The sequence below is a fragment of the Caloenas nicobarica genome, chromosome 2 (genome assembly GCF_036013445.1).
Source record: "Caloenas nicobarica isolate bCalNic1 chromosome 2, bCalNic1.hap1, whole genome shotgun sequence".
NCBI classification, from domain to species: domain Eukaryota; kingdom Metazoa; phylum Chordata; class Aves; order Columbiformes; family Columbidae; genus Caloenas; species Caloenas nicobarica.
In genome coordinates, this window is record NC_088246.1 from 97484395 (window position 1) to 97503853 (window position 19459).

At 39.3% G+C, this 19459-nt stretch overlaps 2 protein-coding genes across 21 annotated transcripts in view; one reads left to right on the top strand and one right to left on the bottom strand.

Moving 5' to 3' along the window:
• The window catches only part of LOC135986103 (poly(rC)-binding protein 3-like), a 525102-nt gene extending 513424 nt beyond the window's left edge, over positions 1 to 11678 (top strand). For 17 of the 20 annotated variants that reach the window (XM_065629880.1, XM_065629879.1, XM_065629887.1 and 14 more), the window contains one exon: positions 1 to 970. This exon is cut by the window's left edge and continues 1951 nt beyond it. Coding sequence is in view for 3 of the 20 variants with exons in the window: in XM_065629897.1 (XP_065485969.1) it covers positions 9593 to 9657 (65 nt within the window). In the remaining 17 variants the exon portion in view is untranslated. Of the gene's footprint in view, positions 971 to 1395; positions 1461 to 9592 lie in introns of those variants that run through there. The other 3 variants (XM_065629897.1, XM_065629900.1, XM_065629902.1) reach the window with 2 other exon arrangements.
• Positions 6535 to 18886, bottom strand: ZNF830 (zinc finger protein 830). Its single transcript, XM_065629904.1, has 10 exons — positions 18726 to 18886; positions 18497 to 18596; positions 17102 to 17222; positions 16521 to 16554; positions 14938 to 15149; positions 14273 to 14363; positions 13525 to 13588; positions 10498 to 10578; positions 9092 to 9168; positions 6535 to 7183 (listed from the first exon to the last, which is right to left on the bottom strand). Exons 1-10 carry the CDS (start codon positions 18845 to 18847, stop codon positions 7000 to 7002), a joined length of 1086 nt encoding a protein of 361 aa, XP_065485976.1. The 5' UTR covers positions 18848 to 18886; the 3' UTR covers positions 6535 to 6999.
• Between the last annotated feature and the right edge of the window lie 573 nt (positions 18887 to 19459).

Genomic DNA, 19459 nt, shown 5'->3' on the forward strand with positions numbered 1-19459 from the left:
TTGTAGAACTGCCATTGTTACAGTTTGCACTTACCCAAATGGAGGTTTTGGTTGGTTTTGTTGTTTGGGTGGAGGTTTTTTTGTTATTTGGGGTTTGTTTTTTTTTTTAAGTATATAATGAAGGAAAAAAAACCTGGAAATAATGTCAAGGTACCTCAGCTATTTAACAGCTCTAGAAAACTGCTGTAAAATTGTTCTGGACTATTGTAATTGTTTCAATACCTGACATTTAAAAAAACAAAAACACCAACCTCTGTGTGAGAAAACTTGCCTGCATTGAAATGCTGTTCTATGCTGGTTGTACTCAAGTGTTATTTTTTTAATAGTGAGAAGATTTTTTTTTTCTTTTTTTTTTCTGCTTTTTTTTTTTCCCTTTTATTTTCCTCGTTTTTGTTCCTACATTTTAGGCTGTCTTCAGAAGTTACTGGCCTGGGGGCTCTGTAATGTATCTCATCATGCCCTAGTGCATTAGCCACCAGACAGGACTTTTCCAAAGCCCCATGAGACAATGCTTTCTATGGACTAATCTACAGAGGAGTTTCTGCCATTTCTAACTTTCTTATTATTCCGAGACATCAAAAGAAAATACTTCCTTTACTCTTTAAGCAACTGTGCTTCCTAACTCTTGTGTTGCTTTCATTACTGTTCCAGTTTTAACACTGTTGTGGCTCATAACATAAAGCAAAGAAAGTTATTTCCGGGGGTTAATTTTCATTGATGTTCATGCTTTGGCTAATCTGTATAAAAGCATGGGCTGTTAGTGTTCTAAACCACTGTATTCAGCTAGAGACTCAACAGTAAATTAAATGAGATGTTTTTATAAATAAATTTTTTTCCTGATTAAAAAAAAAAAAAAGACATGGTAGCTTTGTGCATACAACGGTTGTGTTGTTTAAACTTTGTTCTTTGTAACCGAGTTGCTAATTTGTCATTCGAGAAACACTATTTTATGGATTGTCAAACTAAGATCATAGACAAATTGCTTGTTTTCATTAATGATTAAAGGTTTCATATCATCACACTTAAGGTCCCAGTGCTCATTGGGAAAGAGTGTAACAACTGTGCAATACTGGCAACGTTAGAAAGTACATTAGCCCATTGTCAGGGATGATGAGTTTTCATGATTAGATGGAGCCACATTGCCTAATTAGTAGAGTAAGCAGTATTTCTGCAAAACCCTATTTGGTTTTTAACAAAGCTGCTCTTGGAGAACTTGTCACACCGCATAGAAAAGACAGAATTTGGCTTCTTGCTACAAGAAGCCACTGGTTTGTCTTGTGTTTTCCCATACTGATTTTAAGATCAGATACTGAGGAAAGAAAAACAAGAACAAAAGAATGAACTTGGGTACTGAGCACCTTATTAACAAAACCCTGCACATTTTCCCATTCCCAGCAGCACTGCTCAGTGCCGAGGCTTCTAGACAGCACCTTCCACCCCACCAGGAAACCAGCCCAGCAGCTGGGAGGAGCAAGAGAACTTGCATTAAAAAGGGAGGATGGAGAGCTGGCCCAGGAAAGTGCCTGGTCCTGCCCTGTCGCTCTGCTTGAGCCATTCAGCTCCTCCTTTGGATCAGCTGAAGCACCTGCAGTGCAGCCTCGAGTTCTCTCTTCACACGAAAGGGGAAGGAAGGGGCTGGCTCCAAGCTGTGGCTGCATCCAGCACTTCTGGCAACCTCTCAGCTTAGGGCACTGGCAATACTTGCACATTTACTTTCACATTTACCGCTTTATCCTCGTGAGAAAGCAGAGGTTTTGTCAGTGCCATCCAGTAGCACCCTTAACGACGTGAGACTAATTCTACAACCTCTACCCCTCCTCTACTAAGGTCTACAGTTGTCTCCAGGCATTTAGCTTGGGGTCTTGGTTCCGCTCACTGCCCCCGCTGATTACTTGTGGGGCACATCACTCCTGTTTCCCATGGACTCCAGGATACAGAGAGCTACCACGTGTCTGGGTCTCAAGTCTGAGCCTGCCACTATGATATGACCATGAGGAGCTCACAGACTTGGAAACCTGTAGAAGTCAACAACTTTTTCAATACAGATGCAGCCACAGAGCAACTCTTAACAGCAAAGGCTGCTGAGGAAGATCACAGAATGCCTTATTGCATCCCAGCACCCAGGAAGCCTTACCAGATGTTGGATTGGCTATTCCAACCCTTATGTTGTAAGAACTGTAAGGCTGTAGTACTAACTTCGATAAAATTCTGTGTTATTATTACTTAAGATATATTTATATTCCTTAAAATGTACTTAACTTCTTACTGTTGAAAGGAGAGCTGAAGCTGCTTTCACAGCAGAGACCTCCATACTCTTCATTTCCTCAAGAGCAAAAGCTATTTCTCTGGCTACCCTGGCTGGTGTTTAAAAAAAAAAACAAAACCCCCCAAAAAAACGAAACCAAAAAACATTATTGCAGTTCAACACTAAGTAGGTCAAGGCTTTGCCCTCCCAGTAAAGCTGCAAGGCAAAGGACAGCAGCAGCTCTGCCGTGTACAGCATCTTTCACATAAATAATTGCCCATGTGCCTGGCAGAATTGGTTAGAAAAGACTGAGATTTAAACAAACTAGTGCAGGGGCACGTTTGTCTGTGGAACAAGGAGAGGTAAAATAAAGATACACGGACAAAGAGAGGGGAAAAAAAAAAAAAGAAATCCTTTGAGAGGGCTTCTGCAAAAAACACAGGCAGGAATGTGATAAAATCTAGGCTGAGGACTCATTTTAATTATTTTTGGTTGGAAAAGATTTCTGAATGGCAAGAAAAAGTTCCTGGATAGCTTTAATATATAAAACAGGCAATAAAACACAAGTAGATATATGTGGAAGGGAGGGAAAAGTAAAAAATAATATTATCCAAGACAGAAAACTAAACCACTTATGCCCAATGGTAGATAAGAGGAGCCATGCACCCGGTATGAAAAGGTCACTGCCCATACAACTATGAGTTTCCAAATGAAAGACAGCACAAGTTCTGCAGCTTTCACATCGTCAAATCGGTGTCAGAGTTCTGGCAAACTCCTCAAACAAATTCGAGCAGTTCTCTTGTGTTTCTCAAATTGAAAAAAAATAGAAAGTATGAATGCTGGCTGCAATAGTCAGCCAGAAGGAAAACAAAGTTAGAGGTATTCAGCCACATAACCTAGTCCATTGCTAATACGCAGAGTTCTTTCTGTTCTCAGATGTAGCCAGAGGGTATCTGTGGGCCCCAAGGTGCGTATTTGTGTCAGTTGAGGCTTCTGGGAAGCCAGCAGCATAAATCTCAGTGGTGCCATGAATGCAGGCACCTGGGAAAGTGCCTCAGCATCACCAGCCTGCATGGCAAAGGCGTTTCATTGAGGTTTCACAAACAGCCTGAAAGCACATGCTGAACCTTTCCCACCCAAACTAGGCAGAAACTGAAGGGTTTTTTCATTTTTAAATAGCCAGTAGCATGGAAATGAGAGTGCTTGTTTGGGATGGGGGAGATCCAAATCCAGTTTCTTCCACAGCCTCAATCTCAGCTGAAGGTATTTCAGCACTATTTATGTACTTGGAACAGACCTTCCCCTTCTTGGGCGAGTGCCATGGTTATCAAACAAGAAATCACATATATTCACTAATTCAATCACTTTACAGTGGCCCAGTTTCTACAGGAAAAACTGGAATTGTCAGCATGCTCAACTAGATCACAGGAACTGTATGTTCAAAGGACAGCACAGAGAGGAGGGATTTGAACAAAGATCTCTTACATCCTCTGTAGCTGCTGTAACTACCAATTACGCAAGGCATTAGTCCCTCTGCTGTATTTTTGGAAGAAAGACCTGGTTTGGATGTCTACACAAGGGGATTGCTTGTATTTCTTTTCCCAGCTAACAGGCCAGGATAGTTCTAAGTGAAGCAATGAACAGAAGATTAAATGAAGTCAGACACTGAAAAACTGTTTCACACCAGAAAAATTTCAATCTCTTGCCTGAGCAACACTTTGCACATTCTGGTATTCTTGCCACAGAAATGTGCTTACTCCTTGGGCCCAGGAAGGAATGCAGTCATGTTGATTAAATCAGTGTCTGCATCAATGCATGTGTCCTGTCACTCCGCAGACTGGCATATGTCACAAGACAGTAACTGAAATGAAAGAGAAGCGTCAAATTCGGTTGACGGTACCTAACAAAAGGGATTTTCTGAAACACGATATACTTACATTACGGTTTCTAATGACAGCTACAGCACGATTCCTGCTGGTTCAATGTCTGATTCTCTAGTGGTGCAAGCGTTCTTGATTATAAGGAAAAAAAAAAAAAAAGTACTTTCAAGTGCCAAAAATATTTGAGTAATATGGCATTTCTCACAGAGGTATTCTTAGCTCAGTGTTTTTAAGATGATAACATGCAGAGAATTTAATGACAGTGGCATGTAATAAGCTAAATTTGTCTCTCCTCAAATTTATTGGCAGGGGGCCTGACCAAGGCTAATGTTCTTTTTACCCAGTATTTGTAATTCAGAAGCAAATTTTAAAATGACATGATTTAGTGGAGGAACAACAACCAACCATGTTAGCAAATGAGAACACTGTTTTGTTTGCTGTTGTTATTTTGGTTTAGTTGTTTATGCACAATCACTGTTGGGCTCCTCTGCACCAAATACAGCCCTTTTTCCACATCTACTTCCAAGTCATGGCAGCAGCAGCTTATTTCTTCCATGGCAGGAGAGAAGTCAGCACACAAATGAGCATTTGTGACTGACTGCACTTGCCAGACAACAGCTGACCACCAACAACTGGCAGCTACAGCTGTGCTTCCCTGCTCCCTGCAAAGCTGCCCCTTGCAACTCCGTTTCAAGTCTCCTGGAAGTCACTTCCCAGTTTCCAAACCACCGAGCTGGGAAGCGTAACTATTTTTTGGTGGCACGAAAATCCACAGTTCTTAAATTTGGGCAATACTCTCCATTAGTATATCAACAAATAAAGATTACAAATGCTAAGTCTTCTGCCTTAATTCTGATTCTTCCACTTTCTGAAAGTCCTGGAGATCAGAGAATCAAAATATTCTTCTGAATTCCACTGTGCCAGAGGTTAAAGCTTCGTTTTTAATAGTGGCTATGGACAGAGCTAGTTATTAGGACTACTTTCATCTTTCTTGTTTAAAAATAGAATGCAAGAAAGCTAGGGAGTATAGAAAGAAATTAAGGAAGTACATATTTTTTAAAATAATTCTTCGCTCTTGTTAATTACCTAGCTGAAAAGCTCATCCTAAGTCCATAAAATTGTTTTTGAAAACTGGGGACTTAAAATTAATTATGACTATGTTTTTCTAAGAGACAGGGGATCATTTACCTTGATAAAGCACATGTACATCAATGGAAACGTAGGATACAGATAGCAAAGTCACCCTTGTCTTCTTCACAAAGCTCTCTAAAAGCTTTGTTTCAAATGCTGAAGAAATGTAGAGTTGTACACAACAAGCTGTACACAACTAGCATACAACACTATTTGTGGATCTGTGAGACTCCTCCAATATAAAAAGCACCAACTCCTGAACTCGCAACAGCCAAGTGTCTTATACTTACAGTTATTAAATCAACCGAAAAACAACGGCTGTAAACCAGTGTGTGAGAGCAGGAATAAATGGATGCACCAAACTGCTAAGGACCATGGCTTGAATTTTGACAGCTTTATGAATATAAAGAGCTGAACCCAAGGATCATGGAAACCAAGAGGGGTAAAAAAGCATCTCATGATACGGAAAGGGCTCCCACCATATAAATTCTTCCAAAACGGGCAAATCAAATATCTAGCTTTAGTTTTTCTCTTTATTGCTTAGTTAATAAACATCTTTGAGGCAAGTATCTAGAATGATCTCAAAAGAACAAAGCTTTTCTCCCTTTAAAGTCTCATTAACTTGTTTTAAAACTAGAATCTTTAGAAAAATGGAAAATGTTAAGCTGATCCTTCACCATTTTACTTTTCGATAAAAATTAAACCACATAATTCTCCTGTTTTCAAAAGTCCTCAGCAAATTTGAAGTGTTTTAATATTTGCGAACATAAAAAACATATATGCTTCATTTAAAAAAAAAAAGATACTTACCAATGCCCAAGGTAGCTCTGCTTTCTATGTCCGTCTTGTCAAGTTTGCTGGTTCTTGATTTTGCTTCATCTGTATTTATCAGAACAAAAATCAGTTTTAGATGCTCTCTGTGCCTAAGATAATATCTTAAGAAAATTTCCAGTATCTACAGCTAGATAAATTATTTTACCTCATCAGTTTCCAGCACAGTACTTTCCTTTCTGGCATCTTCTCCCTCTTCCATTTAGTTCTGCAAATATGTAACCATTCTGTTTTCATCCCTCTGGTTCAAGAAATGTGAGGTACACTACGCTATGGCTGTACTAAGCAAAACAAGATACTATAAAGAAAAATACTCAGCACTGCCTATGGGACATCACAGAGTATACACTGAGGAGAAGCTGTAGCTCAACATTTCTGAGCTTGGTCCTTACATACACAGAGAATCTCTAACAGATCCTGAAAAAAATGTATATATTTTATTGGGAGTTGGGGCAAAGGGTGGAAGAGCACTTGTAAATGTTAAGGTAACATAAATGCATATTATTTTCCTTTCCCTAACCCCCCAATCTGGGAAAATTCCATACACAACCACTTTTACAAGTCCTTTACTTCTATACACAATAACCCAGGTCTCAAAATTACCAAATATATCTAATGCTTCCAAAACCTTAGAGATTCTTCAGTTACTTATTAATCCCACTAAAACACCTCTGGTAGGAAACCAATAATTTTAATAGGAAAGGTGCACTCAATATCAGAAAACAATTGCAATATACAGTTTTTACAGCAAGTAATTCACCATTGTAGATCTACAAAGATCATTTTTTTAATACACTTTGCTCTTTACCATCTCACGATCCTCTTTAAATAAATATTTAACAAAAGCATTTCACTTCTAACAATGGAAGTAACATCACAGAAAAAGAGAATATCACCCATGTTGCAGAAATGCTACAACAAAGCCCCTTTCACCCTCCAGTCTTGAGACAGTAAATCCTGCAATTCTTCTTCATCTTCGCTACCAACGGCCTCATCTTCTTTCTCTTGCGCTGCTCTTATTCGCATGGCTTCCTTCAGCTTCTCCTTCATCAGATCCTGGCGGTTACGCAAAAGCTCAACGCGGCGATAACATTCACTGTTGAAAAGTAAACCACCTATTAACGCTTGTGGCCTTTCCACATCACTTGGATTTTCTACAGTGCTGGATTTTGCTTCTCTAATTTTGGATTAAAATAGCTCCACAGCTTCCCATCAATTTAAAAATAAGCTTTCAATATGCAAGTGCATCTTCTCTGTGGTAATCAAGTGGAAACAGACCAGAGGAGAGGAGAGGTGCGGTCAGTTCTCTAGCAATGAGATCTAATTCAAATATTGAACAACTGCAATACCACCATAAATCATTGTTTTTAAAAAGCACAGAACCAATATCCATTTCCACACAAGAAGAGACAACATCCTTTGCTCCAATTATGGTTTTCATGTATGGCAGAAATGTGAGATATCAATTGACTATCAATTTTGATAACTTAGTAGTGGCATTTCTCAAAATAAAAAAGCAGCACAAGTGTTCAGACTCCTTATCTGCACTGTGTGCTACAACAGAACATTTTAAGTAAACACAATCCACAAGTTTCAGTTTTCCATTTACTTAAAAAGTTCTGTCCTTTAAGTGTGTTTTGTATCAATTATTCTAGCCATTTTAGCAGGGTATTCTGTTGAAAATGCCAAGTAACATCAGCCTGATTTAAATACATCTTTGCTTCTTTCATTCCTATTTCCTAGGAAGAGTCAACAAGGAAAGATTATTATCTGGCTCCTGTCTCCCCTTGCACATCTGCAATACGGTTACTTACAGGCAGTCACAGTTAAAGATTTGAAGGCCAAGGAACACATGAATGTCACTGGAATTAATCTGATTTTGAATTGAATTCAAAATAGCCTGCATTTAAATACACTCAGAAAACAAAGCTACAAAAACAGTCTTTAAAAATCTATTTGGAACTTTTATTTGGGGGAAAAGTTGGTAACAAACTTGAAATTCTCTACAAATTTCTGAATTTGATTCTACGTACCATAGCATCCTAAGCTACCGGGAAAAATAAATGCTCAAAGACAGCCAGGTTTAGTTCAAGCCCTCTCCAAAATTAGATGAACATTGTTCAAAGTCATTCCTGTACTACCAAAGCTCAGTTTGAACCCAACACTATTGTTATTATATGCTGATTATCCATAGCATGTAAATCTGTCCAGATGGCTTAAGTGCTGCATTAATTTTTGGTGTCTTCTTTTTGTTGCAAGGTTCATTAAAATTAGAATTCATCTTTTTGTTTTCAATCACTACCATTGCCATAATAACTGTTAATCAATGCGTTCAGCTATATAATAATGGTAAAAATCTGTTCCACTAAGGTGTATTTCAGGTTACTCAGAGTTTAAACTAATGCTTATCCAACCACTACACTTAGCAGTTCAACAAAACAAAAAAACCCCATTTAATGTAATGAAGTGCATCATTCAACAAAACCTTTAGGCAAATTTGTATTAGACACAAGGAGAGTTAGCTATAGAACAGGACATTTTCATTACAGTGAATGGATGGTCAAAATACAAATCTTGTTATCGAAATTTTAACTGCAGCGCAGAGTATCAGACTTTGTTTTTTAAAAATATTCACAGAAATTCTACACCAATCAGAATTCACAAAGAAATACAAATTTAGACATTTGACAGGGGGAAAGCAGACAGTTTGTTCGAAGAATTTGCCTTCTCTTGCTTTATTTTGTCTGTGCCTGCTTGCTGTACTTTCCAGTGATTCTAGTGCATTCTCCCTTTGCAAAGAATTACATAACTTTGCACCAAAATTCGTGTTGTTATTAGGAATCATTTGGCAATTTGAGGGAGCCTGTCCTTCAAATATTTAGGTGATTAATGAAATGCAGTATCATAGAAGATTAAAATCAAAAATGTTTTTATCACTCTAGTCAAATAGTGACCCATTACTGCTGGAGAACAGAAAGTTTGAAGAAAAAATTGATCTACTTACATCTGCTCATCAATTTCTCCAATCTGACGATCTAGTCGTCCCTCCTCATCCTCTTCTGCCACTATAGCTTCTGAAACCTAAACCAGAAAAGTTCTAAGAAAATCCACCTTCATCCTGAATCCCACTGTTGCTCCTTTTTGATGTCTGTGTCCTCCCTCTCCTCTACCTCAAGTCAATGTCAATCTCCTATGCGTATACTCCCACCTTCACAAAAGACTCTGGAGGCAAATACAGAAAAAAACCTGATCTGGTTTAATTTGAAATGGAAACGTTTTTCATTAAAACTGAAAGTAGTTTGGCTGCTTTGGGGTGAACCTTTTGAATTTTTCAATACACTACTATTTGAAACTGAGCATAGACAAACTACATGCATCCAAAGTCTGAGGTTGAAATAGGAGCTACGTCCCAACTCTTGGGACTTAATTACACACGCTTATTGAAAGTATTGGTTAAATATTCCCACTAGATCCCGAAGTGTTTCTAACCTGTTATTTTTTTCAGCATATACTTTCTCAAATCTGAATGTCTGGGAGATGCTATGCAATCAATGGTCCACGCATAACTGAGAAGATTCCTTCTAAGCTGAAGAATTATCTGAATGGCTAATGCTAGCAAAATGTATCCACCACTGCTTTTGGATGAACATTCGCTCTGTTTATAGTGCTGACCGCTTTAAAATGAGCAATGATACATTTGTTTGCACCATTTTTCTTAGCAGTTGACATATGAGCAATTATTTACAATTAAAATTAAACAGTAGCAAATACTCTAGAGTAAGATTGAGAATACCAGGTATCTTTAGTGACAGTTTCGTATTGTACAAAAGGGCAGATAAAACCCTGTTCCAGGAAGACTTTCCATGTAATGCTGAACAGTAAAAAATGAAAGTACAGAAAAACTGTAGCCAATTTATGTCTCATACACAAAATCTTCTGTCGCTTTCCCAAATTTTGGGGTTCCTTTCCAGTACATTTAAATTAGGCATAAAACCCAGGTTACCTACACTTTATAGATTATTTTTGAAAAAAAACAGACAAATGGGTGGTGTTTTTCAAGGTTAAAATATGAATATATCTCATCTAAAGAAGACCCCACAATCGTGTCCTGTTCAGACGCAGGACGCTGCTCTGAGATATATACTATCTTATTTAAATACAATTTAACAAATTTAATTAGATATATATTGATGACTGGATCCTGATAAAAAGTCTTTTAACTTAATTCCCCTTAAGTGGAAAACAGAAGGAAGCCTTTGCTCATTTATAAAGTGCATTTAACCACACACTGCATTGCAACAAACAGCTGACAAATGCAGATGTCAGTCATTCTGCAGAGCTGCATGAAACTGTTGTTTTCTTTATTGTGTATAGTATTTAGAATCAATAAAAATGGATTCCATTACTTACTGTGTTGACCTGTCGCATTGCCTTTTGAAATTCATCCCATTCTTTGTCCATCTGATCCTTTGGAGCATCGACTTTTCGCACCTAAGGAACATGAAAAAAAATGGGTTATTAACAATTTATGTCTAGTAACTCTTTGGGGCACTGTAAAATACCTGGAGAAATAGGACAAATTACGCTGTGTTCTCAGAAAAGTCTGGTTGTCATACTTCAATTTAAGTAATGTGTATGAATAAGAGAGCACAGCTGTACAATGGTTTTGGAGGAAAACTCTGACTCTACTGGATTAAAACAACATCCTTGACTGTAGCATTAAGGAATAATTGACTAAAAATGGATTGTGTGGAATGGTTGAGTAACAAAAGTGACTATATCTGTTAATTTGATGGTTTGTAATTGCACTGCGTCAGGTGGCTACTTTTAAATTCTTCTGTAAGTTGCCTGTTTAATCGTATATAGTAGCTATCTCGGAAGCCAAAAGGCAATAAATTATTCCTTTGGCATAACAAAATATTAAATGATTCAGTCAGTAGCCTGACTGATGTTAGACAGTCTGACTATATTTCAAATCTAGTCTAATTTTGTTGGCTAACAGAAGAAATAGTACAGCTATGTACCAATTTTAATGACAGGCAAAGCTGCTTCTTCTGTGGTAGATGGCATAAATTACTAAGATGAGGACTGAAAAAGTAGTAGCTGTAAGAATGTGTTTCAGAACTACAATAAAGGTAATCCAAACCAGATTGTGCTTTTAATACAAGCAAATAAACAAGATAATATACCTGTGTAACCAAAACTTCTGCAATTCAAGACTGGAAGATGTGGCATATGTTAGATGACAGATTATGCCTGGTTCTGGACTGGGTGGAAATTATATACCTAGGAGAACTAGGCAGTTTGAACAGAATAATTCATGGCACCATCTTTTTGCATTAGTTTTATTTTTCCTTTATTCATTCCTCTCTTTTGGTAACACATCAGTCATCATCATGGTAAAGACAAGAGCTTGGTATGTTTTGTTCCTGAATTATTATAACAAAATCCCGTAGTATGAATTAAGTTTATAGAATAAATTAGAAGCTTCCAAACAAAGTACATACTGGGAAGTAATAGACATCATTTCACTTTTCTGTTCTGTGATTATTTCTATCATATGTGTATGTACTGTGTTATTATGCATTGTGGTTGTCTTTTGTAATTCGTAATTATTTGTATTTCTTACAATAAATTTAAACACTAAAGATATTATTTTTTTCTTGAAATATTTATCTAATTCAGAATTTATATGCTTTATAAATTCCTGATGTGAAGAACCAACATTTTTCAAGTCTACAATCTCCCTTTCAAATGCAGTTAATTCTGAAAAGAATTATTTTGTGTATGATTCCAACACAGAATCACCACAGCCATTTCAATATAAACAATGTCACAAACACTTTCCTTCCCCTGCATATTTGCTACACTTAGAAAGGGCTGATTAAAAAGAGCACCTGCAAGCAATTCAAGGAACAGCTTATTAGAACATGTATCCACTTCTAAATGTTATCAGCTGATGTGATAACCAGAACAAAGATCACCAACCAGTGTCCTTACAGATGAGAGCAGATTCTCCTTTGCCTGGTAGGCATTTCTGCTTTGTATGAGCTTCTCAGCTCATGGTGAAACTAAGTATTTCATACATGTAACATTCCAATTAGTCATATATATAAAAAAAAGAAAAAGTGTGGCTTTTTCAGCAACATATTTCAATATTCAAAATGTCATTATTCAAAACTATTCACATGTGCCAACGTGTCGGCATGAGTGGTGCCAAAAGAATCTTGCCAGAGCAAATAAGAGCCACCTAAGCTTGTAATTGGGACCGTGGGACTAACCAAACATAAGGAAGCCTTATTTGGAAGGTCTCCAAATCAGAAGTCATAGCTTGACCAATTTAAATACACCAGCACCATTCCACAGTGTGAACAACAGGGAAATATACTCAAGAAAAACAGAAAAGACTTTGAGCCTACAACACTGTTATCTCAATAAAGCAAGCAGGAAAGCCATCAAATCTTTGTTTTGTTTTGTCTTGTAAAATTTGCCAAAGATTTCTATTTCTAATATCTGTGTTTATTTTGGTCATCATTTGGTACTGTGCAAGTTGAAGGAAGTATGGATGTTTCTGATCAAAATTTTTAGTTGTGGGTTATTTTTGAGAAACACATTGAATGCCCACATTTATTTTCTGAGCATCAAAAAAGCCCATAGTAGTAAAAGCCAAGAGAGCTGATGACCAAGTTCACTGTTGTTGTATGCCAGTACTGGAGATTACAATGTATACCATAATCCAGCTATTTTCATTCTAACAAGATGTATAGTATCAGTCACATAGTAACTCTTAACACTTTTCAACAGGATCACTCAAAGGACATGAGAGAACTGGAGATACAGATCAGGTGAAATGCTTTTCCTGGGATGACTCAAAGAAATAAAAGTAACAGGTTGATTGTCCAAATCTCAGTCCAGCATTTTAACTAATAACATTTCCTTGGTTTTCTCTAAGAGCCACAAAAGAACCACAATCAAAACTACCTGCTGAGAGATGACTTAACAAACTCTTCCTGCCTGCCTCTGTCATTTTTTCATGCTTTCTAATTAGAATACAGAATGAATGGTTCAAAGCTGCACCAGGGGAAGTTTAGACTGGATATTAAGCAGCACTTAGTTACCAAGAGGGTGGTCAAACACTGGAACAGGCTTCCTAGAGAGGTGGTTGATGAACCTCAAGCTTGTCAGTGTTTAAGAGGCATTTGGACAATGCCCTTAACAACATGCTTTAGCTTTTGGCCAGCCCTGAATTGCTCATGCAGTTGGAGTCGACAGTTGCTGTAGGTCCCTTCCAACTGGAATAGTCAATTGTACTGTAAAGAGTTCAGTCATTTTCTTATATTCTGGTATGACTACCTGGAAAAGTATCCTTACTACTCAGAAAAATCATTACAACATGCAGAAATAAATCTAACAGGATTAAAAGAGCAGATCACTTACTTTTGCATCCACTTCAGGATCATCAAAGAAACCTTCTGGCAAAGCTTCAGCAGTATTTTCTTTCCTGAAATGTTTGATAACTATTATCCCATGTTAACATTTTACAACCTGCTTTCTTGTAGAGTTAAAAATTGTCAATAATAAAACCTATTCTCTTATAAAAGGACCTAGAAATGGAACAAGTTTTTTTTACGCCCCAAGTTTTACCTACAACCATCAAAACTTGCTTCTTCAGTTTAGTCTTACCTAACTTAGAAGGAACTGCACAGAAAGGTTTAAATCTCACTGTAGAAACAAGAGCTACAGTTTAGGCTTCTTAAATTATCCTTTCCAGTGCGCTGAGCACCCAACATTTTAACAGCACAGTCTCTATTTTTGAAAGCCTAAACCACTGTCTAAAAATGTGCTCGAGCTCAAAAGTGCTGAACCATTACTATAGAACAAGCAAATGGTTTTCTTTAAACAGTTAAAAGCAGTGGTTGACATTCAGCTTCCAAAGTATCCTGCGTGAAAATTTGCAACTAGAGATGTTTAACAGACACTGTGCGGCATTGCTCCACCTCTTATCCTGCCCCTAGGGTGCAAAACACCTGTCTGAAATAATGCTAGAAGCTGAAATATATACAAAATATTCAAAATACAAATTAACAGTATGACAGATTTCTTAGTGATCACAGTCTGTATTTCCCAGAAGAGTAACATTTATTTACAATCCCCAAATCTACCAATATTTGATTTGACTGCTTACCTTTCCACTATCTTCTCTTGTATCTCTGCTTTCTGTATGGATCCTGAATGGGAAACTATAGGAGCAGCTGTAGTTTTGCTATCGAAAAAGTCTGTAAGAAAAGGACAAAAGCCTTTGAACAAAAGGAACAACTGTTCAAGCTTCTTTATAAAATTCTGACTAGACAGGAATTTCAATTAACACCTTACTGAATTAAGGGAAGAACACCAAGACATTATTTCACTAGACAGCCTCAAACAACTATAACCTAGAGGTTTAGATTGGATATTAGGAAAAATTTCTCCACTGAAAGGGCTGTCAGGCATTGGAACAGGCTGCCCAGGGAAGCGGTGGAGTCACCATCCCTGGAGGTGCTTAAAAGACATGTAGATGTGGGATTTAGGGACATGGTTTAGAGGTGGACTTGGCAGTGCTAGGTAATCTGTGAACTCAATGATCTTAAAGGTCTTTTCCAACCTAAACGATTCTATGATTCTATAAAATCAATAAGCATGCTGAGAAAACTCCACACAATAACCAACTAGCAAAGAATCTCCTTTTTCTACTTCTAATATTACACACTCTAACCAGCTAACAGCAATGATTAGAAAAACAAATAAAAATTCTTCCACCATCAGTTAAAACACACCTTCTCCTTACTGAATCACTATTTCAGCCAGCATTACCTGCAGGCAGAGAATTAGGTATTACTTCTTGAGTTGGAGGTGGAATTTCAGTTTTCTGCATAACTGAAGATTTGTTTGATTGATCTTGTTCCTCCTCTTCATCATCATCGTCGTCGTCGTAATTTCCTGATAATAAACTGGGACCTGGACCCTTTGAAAGCTGTTTGTTTGCACTATTTTGCTCTGTTTCATCAAAAAAATCTGCTGGTAGCCTAGTAAAGAACACACAACACAACTATTTCAGACTTCACAAAAATCAGTTACGGTCTAGCACCTGAAGCCTATTCAACGTGTGAGCAATACGATCTTTTAGATATTGTGCAATATCCTCAACTGCGCAGCTACCGACACAACCACTGCCTGAAGGCAGCACGCACTTGTTGCTTTTCTTTGAAGTTCCCCAGAAACGCTCAGGTTAATTCTGAAAACACATTTCAGTTCCATTTTTGCAGTATCAGAAACAATAAGTAAAACACCCCGTAACAAAGTGCATTTGGAGGAATGGCAGCTTAGGTAATTCTATTTCTGCATTCAAAGTTATTTACATCAGTGTACCTGCTGCGAACACATTACATAAAACATTCATAGTTCATCAGTCATACTAACGTCACATAAACCCTGATAACCTTCATGTATAACACAACTATTTATTTTGGGTACCTACTGCTACTCAGAACTGCAGCTTAGAAGAGCCACACAAGCTCAGCAATGAGAAAACCCACATTTGCTTAGAATAGCTGCAGATCTCTAAGCCAAATATCTTCCCAGGTTATATTTTAAAATAATCACACAAATCTGTTTACTAATGAACAAACCTCTCGACTGTTAATTTTGCACGCACACTCAAAATTTCTACAAGTGTCTTCTACTGTCAAGATAACAGAACGTAACACCTATGCAAGATAACAATAACTTATCCTGTGAAGAAGTGTACAGGAGACCTGCAGGCCTTGTGTGACATCTGTCAACCCCACAAAGATGTCCAAATACTGTCACAAATCTTCAGTGGCAGTAAGACGCTCAAGCCAATCACTTGAAGTCAAATATACTTCTGTATTTGTGAGAGTTCAATTGCATGATACGCATTTACATGACTTTTAAGTGACAAAAGCATCATAATGAAGATCTGTTGATGACATTTGTTCATAGTTTTTGTGAATAAATATAATTTGAATGTACATAGAAATATACATTTAAATTTTCTCTTAATTTCAGGCTACCATCTCTTCTGCAGTATGATAGCATTAAAGATTAGAGTGCATGACAAAATCCAGTTATTTTCAATCTAGCAAACTGCATAATACCACCACATACTAATCCTTAGAAGTCTGATAGTGACAGCAAAAGAATTCCTGTTTTGTCAGAGACTCTAGAATTAATATCGTGATTCTCTCATCTGCACTGAAGAAGATGCTGCCACGTTCAGGAATATACACCCGCATTAGAAAATGAGCAGAAGCAGAGATCTGCTGATTCTCTGAATCTTTACCCTTGGCTAGGAAGGAAAACATGAGGAAGAACAAGGTGAGAATGCAGCAGTTGGTACAGCTACAAAAAACTCGTATGTAATAAGATCTACTTACCCAGCTGCAGATGTATGTGGCTTTTCTTCTGTACCTGTATAACAGCAAAGAGTCACTTCTTACAATCCATGCTTTTAAAATCAATATCCCTCAAACAGACTCCTACTACAGCAGCAGGTTCACAAACACACACTTTCATATATTTCATATATTTACATGCTTAGTAGCACCAAGGGAAAAAAATTACTGTCTTTCCTTTAGCATGAACTTTCATGCATGGTTTGAGGTAAAACAGTGGTTTGATGCCACTGAAAAAGAATAGCACCGCTTCTTGGCAAGTGCTTCTACTGTTTAACTTACACTGTTTCTGGCTGTGTTTAGATCAAGCCCACAGCTCCATGACTTAATACAATAACCCAGAAAAAAACTAGGTACACTACCAAAAGCGCAGTTTTCTCCTGATCAGTGAACTCAAGAGAAAGAGCAAGGCAGACTTTTTCCCTTTTCAGCAGCAACAGGCTGAAATTAACTCGACAGTGTTGTGTATTTACACTCACTGCCATGAAAAAAAACCAAAATCATTCAAGATGTAAAATGGCTAGATTCTGGCAAGTGCTTGATAAGCACTTTTCTCTCCTTACCTTTTACTCTTTTTAACTCTGTATTTTCTGTGTCAACAGTTTTTCTCTTGACAGGATGAGATGATGTGCTAGCAGCTGCAGCAGTTGCCGTCTGCTTTGTGCCTTTTAATTCTGCAACTCTCTGTAAAGTACAAAATCAGGAGTTTTCCTAGCAGGAACTTCTGGATTGCAGCTTAAACTACAGCACTTTTAGAACAGTTTATTAAAGTGAGTGAATATCGTCCTAGAACAGGATAACTGAAACAGATCATGGATATCAAAACCAAGCCCAGTGTTCCTGTCAGCCTCTTGAGTGTTGTAATACAGAGGCAGAGGAACTGACACCTGCACAAGGGAGGCTGTAAGAGTGAAAAAGGAAAGACCAAGATCAGTCGCATTTACAGCAGTAAGACACTGAGGGAAAGAGCAGGAAGCTCAAACTCATCCTAAAATCCTGGAATATTAAGTGTTTTAAAATTAAAACACGGCAGTGTGTTAAAGACTCATCACTGTGCCTTGCCACAACTGTCTACTCAGAATGCATGTAATGGACTAAGAACCTCTCAGTTCTTTTGGCCTTTTCTTCAGTACTTGTAAAACTGCATCCAAGTTACAAGATCCCTGAAACCATTCCACAAATTATTTATCTTTACTGCTAAATTATTAAGAAAAAAATAAAAGTACATTTTCTTAGCTATGTGTAAACTGTCACTTGGTAACACACAGGTAACAAAGGAATCCGAAGGAGGGTTTACAAGTCCAAGATGCAGACAAGTGACACTTAAAAACTGTCACTAATGTGGGAACAGCTCCATCTCACGAGCAAACCCCTTGAAAGACACAGGACGATTCCCTGAAGTGCTGGCCTTTCAATTGGTGCATCGGTTTTAAGAAAACAAAACAATCAGGTTTGCTTTTATGCTCATCTCTCCTGGCAGATGCTCAACTGTTATCTATTATCTCTCTGGTGACCGATGGCAGAACCCGGGGGAATGGCAGGAAGATGTGCCAGGGGAGGTTCAGGTTGGACATTAGGAAAAGGTTCTTCACCCAGAGGGTGGTGGAGCACTGGAACAGGCTCCCCAGGGAGGCAGTCATGGCCCCAAGCCTGACAGTGTTCAAAAGGAGACTGGACAACGCCCTCAGACACATGGTGTGAACTGTGGGGTTGTCACATGCAGGGACAGGAGTTGGACTCGATGATCCTTGTGGGTCCCTTCCAACTCAGGACATTCTATGATCCCATTAGCGCGCACACTCCCCGGAAAGCAGCAAACTCCCGCCCCTCGCCCCTCCCCTCCTCACGGGGTGCCCGGTTACTTCTGAACAACCCCACCCCGGGCAGCGCCGAGCTCACAGCCCCAGCCCCCGGGCAGCCCGCACCCCCAGAGCCCCGGGCAGCCGGCGGCCGCTCACCTCGCGGTGCTGCTTGCCCAGGACGTGCGTCTGCCACAGCAGCTCGCTCTTCACGGGCGCGTTGCAGAGGCTGCAGCTCAGGTGGCCCAGGCTGTTGTACGTGGCGGCCGCCGTTAAGGGAAGCGGGACGCTGCGGCTCGGGCCCCCGCCCCCCTTCACCGCCCCCGCCCCCACACCGCGCCGGGCCGGCCCCCGAGGCGAGGGCTAGGCAGCCCGCTGCTGAGGATATTTGGCGAAGGGCGACTCGATCCGCTTCTTCCCCGCGTTCTGCCGCTGCTTCTCCCGCATGAGGCGCCGCAGCTCCTCCTGCCGCACCTGCTTCCGCCCCGCGCCCAGCCCGCCCGCCGCCATCTTCTCCCGGCGAGCTGAGCGCGGCCGTGGCTCCGCCCCGCGGCGCGACGCACGGTGGGCGTGGCTTAACGGCAGCCCCGCCCCACTCCCGCCCCAGCGCGGGGGGGCGTGGCTTCGGTTGGGGCGTGGCTTCGGTTGGGGGCGGGGCCAAAAGGCCCAGGCCCGCCCCCAGAGGAGGGGGAGCAGGAATAAAATTATCGCGACAGAGGAGCAGAATTAAGTTTTCCGGTTTGATCAGGTTTTTCTGTAGTTAAGTTTCTGGAGCACAACCAGAAAGGAGATAGGCGCGGTAATCCAGCTGTGGGTCATTTCTCTGAATAGATTCCCCAAAAAGTGCCCCCGAAACCACCCGAAACAAGTAAAAAATAATGATAAACACACCCCATACATCCACACCCTGCAACCCTCAGTGTACAACACAACTTTGAAAAGTGCATTTAAAAAAAAACCCCAAAACAAACAGCTTTTCATTAAGCTGCAGCTTGCTGCCAATCAGGTGACATTTCAGGCTTTGAATCCCCACAGCCTTTCAGAAAGAGCAGCATGAATTTTCCCCACCAAAATACAGCACATCTACAGCCCTTTAGTAACTGCATCATGACCAAGGACAGC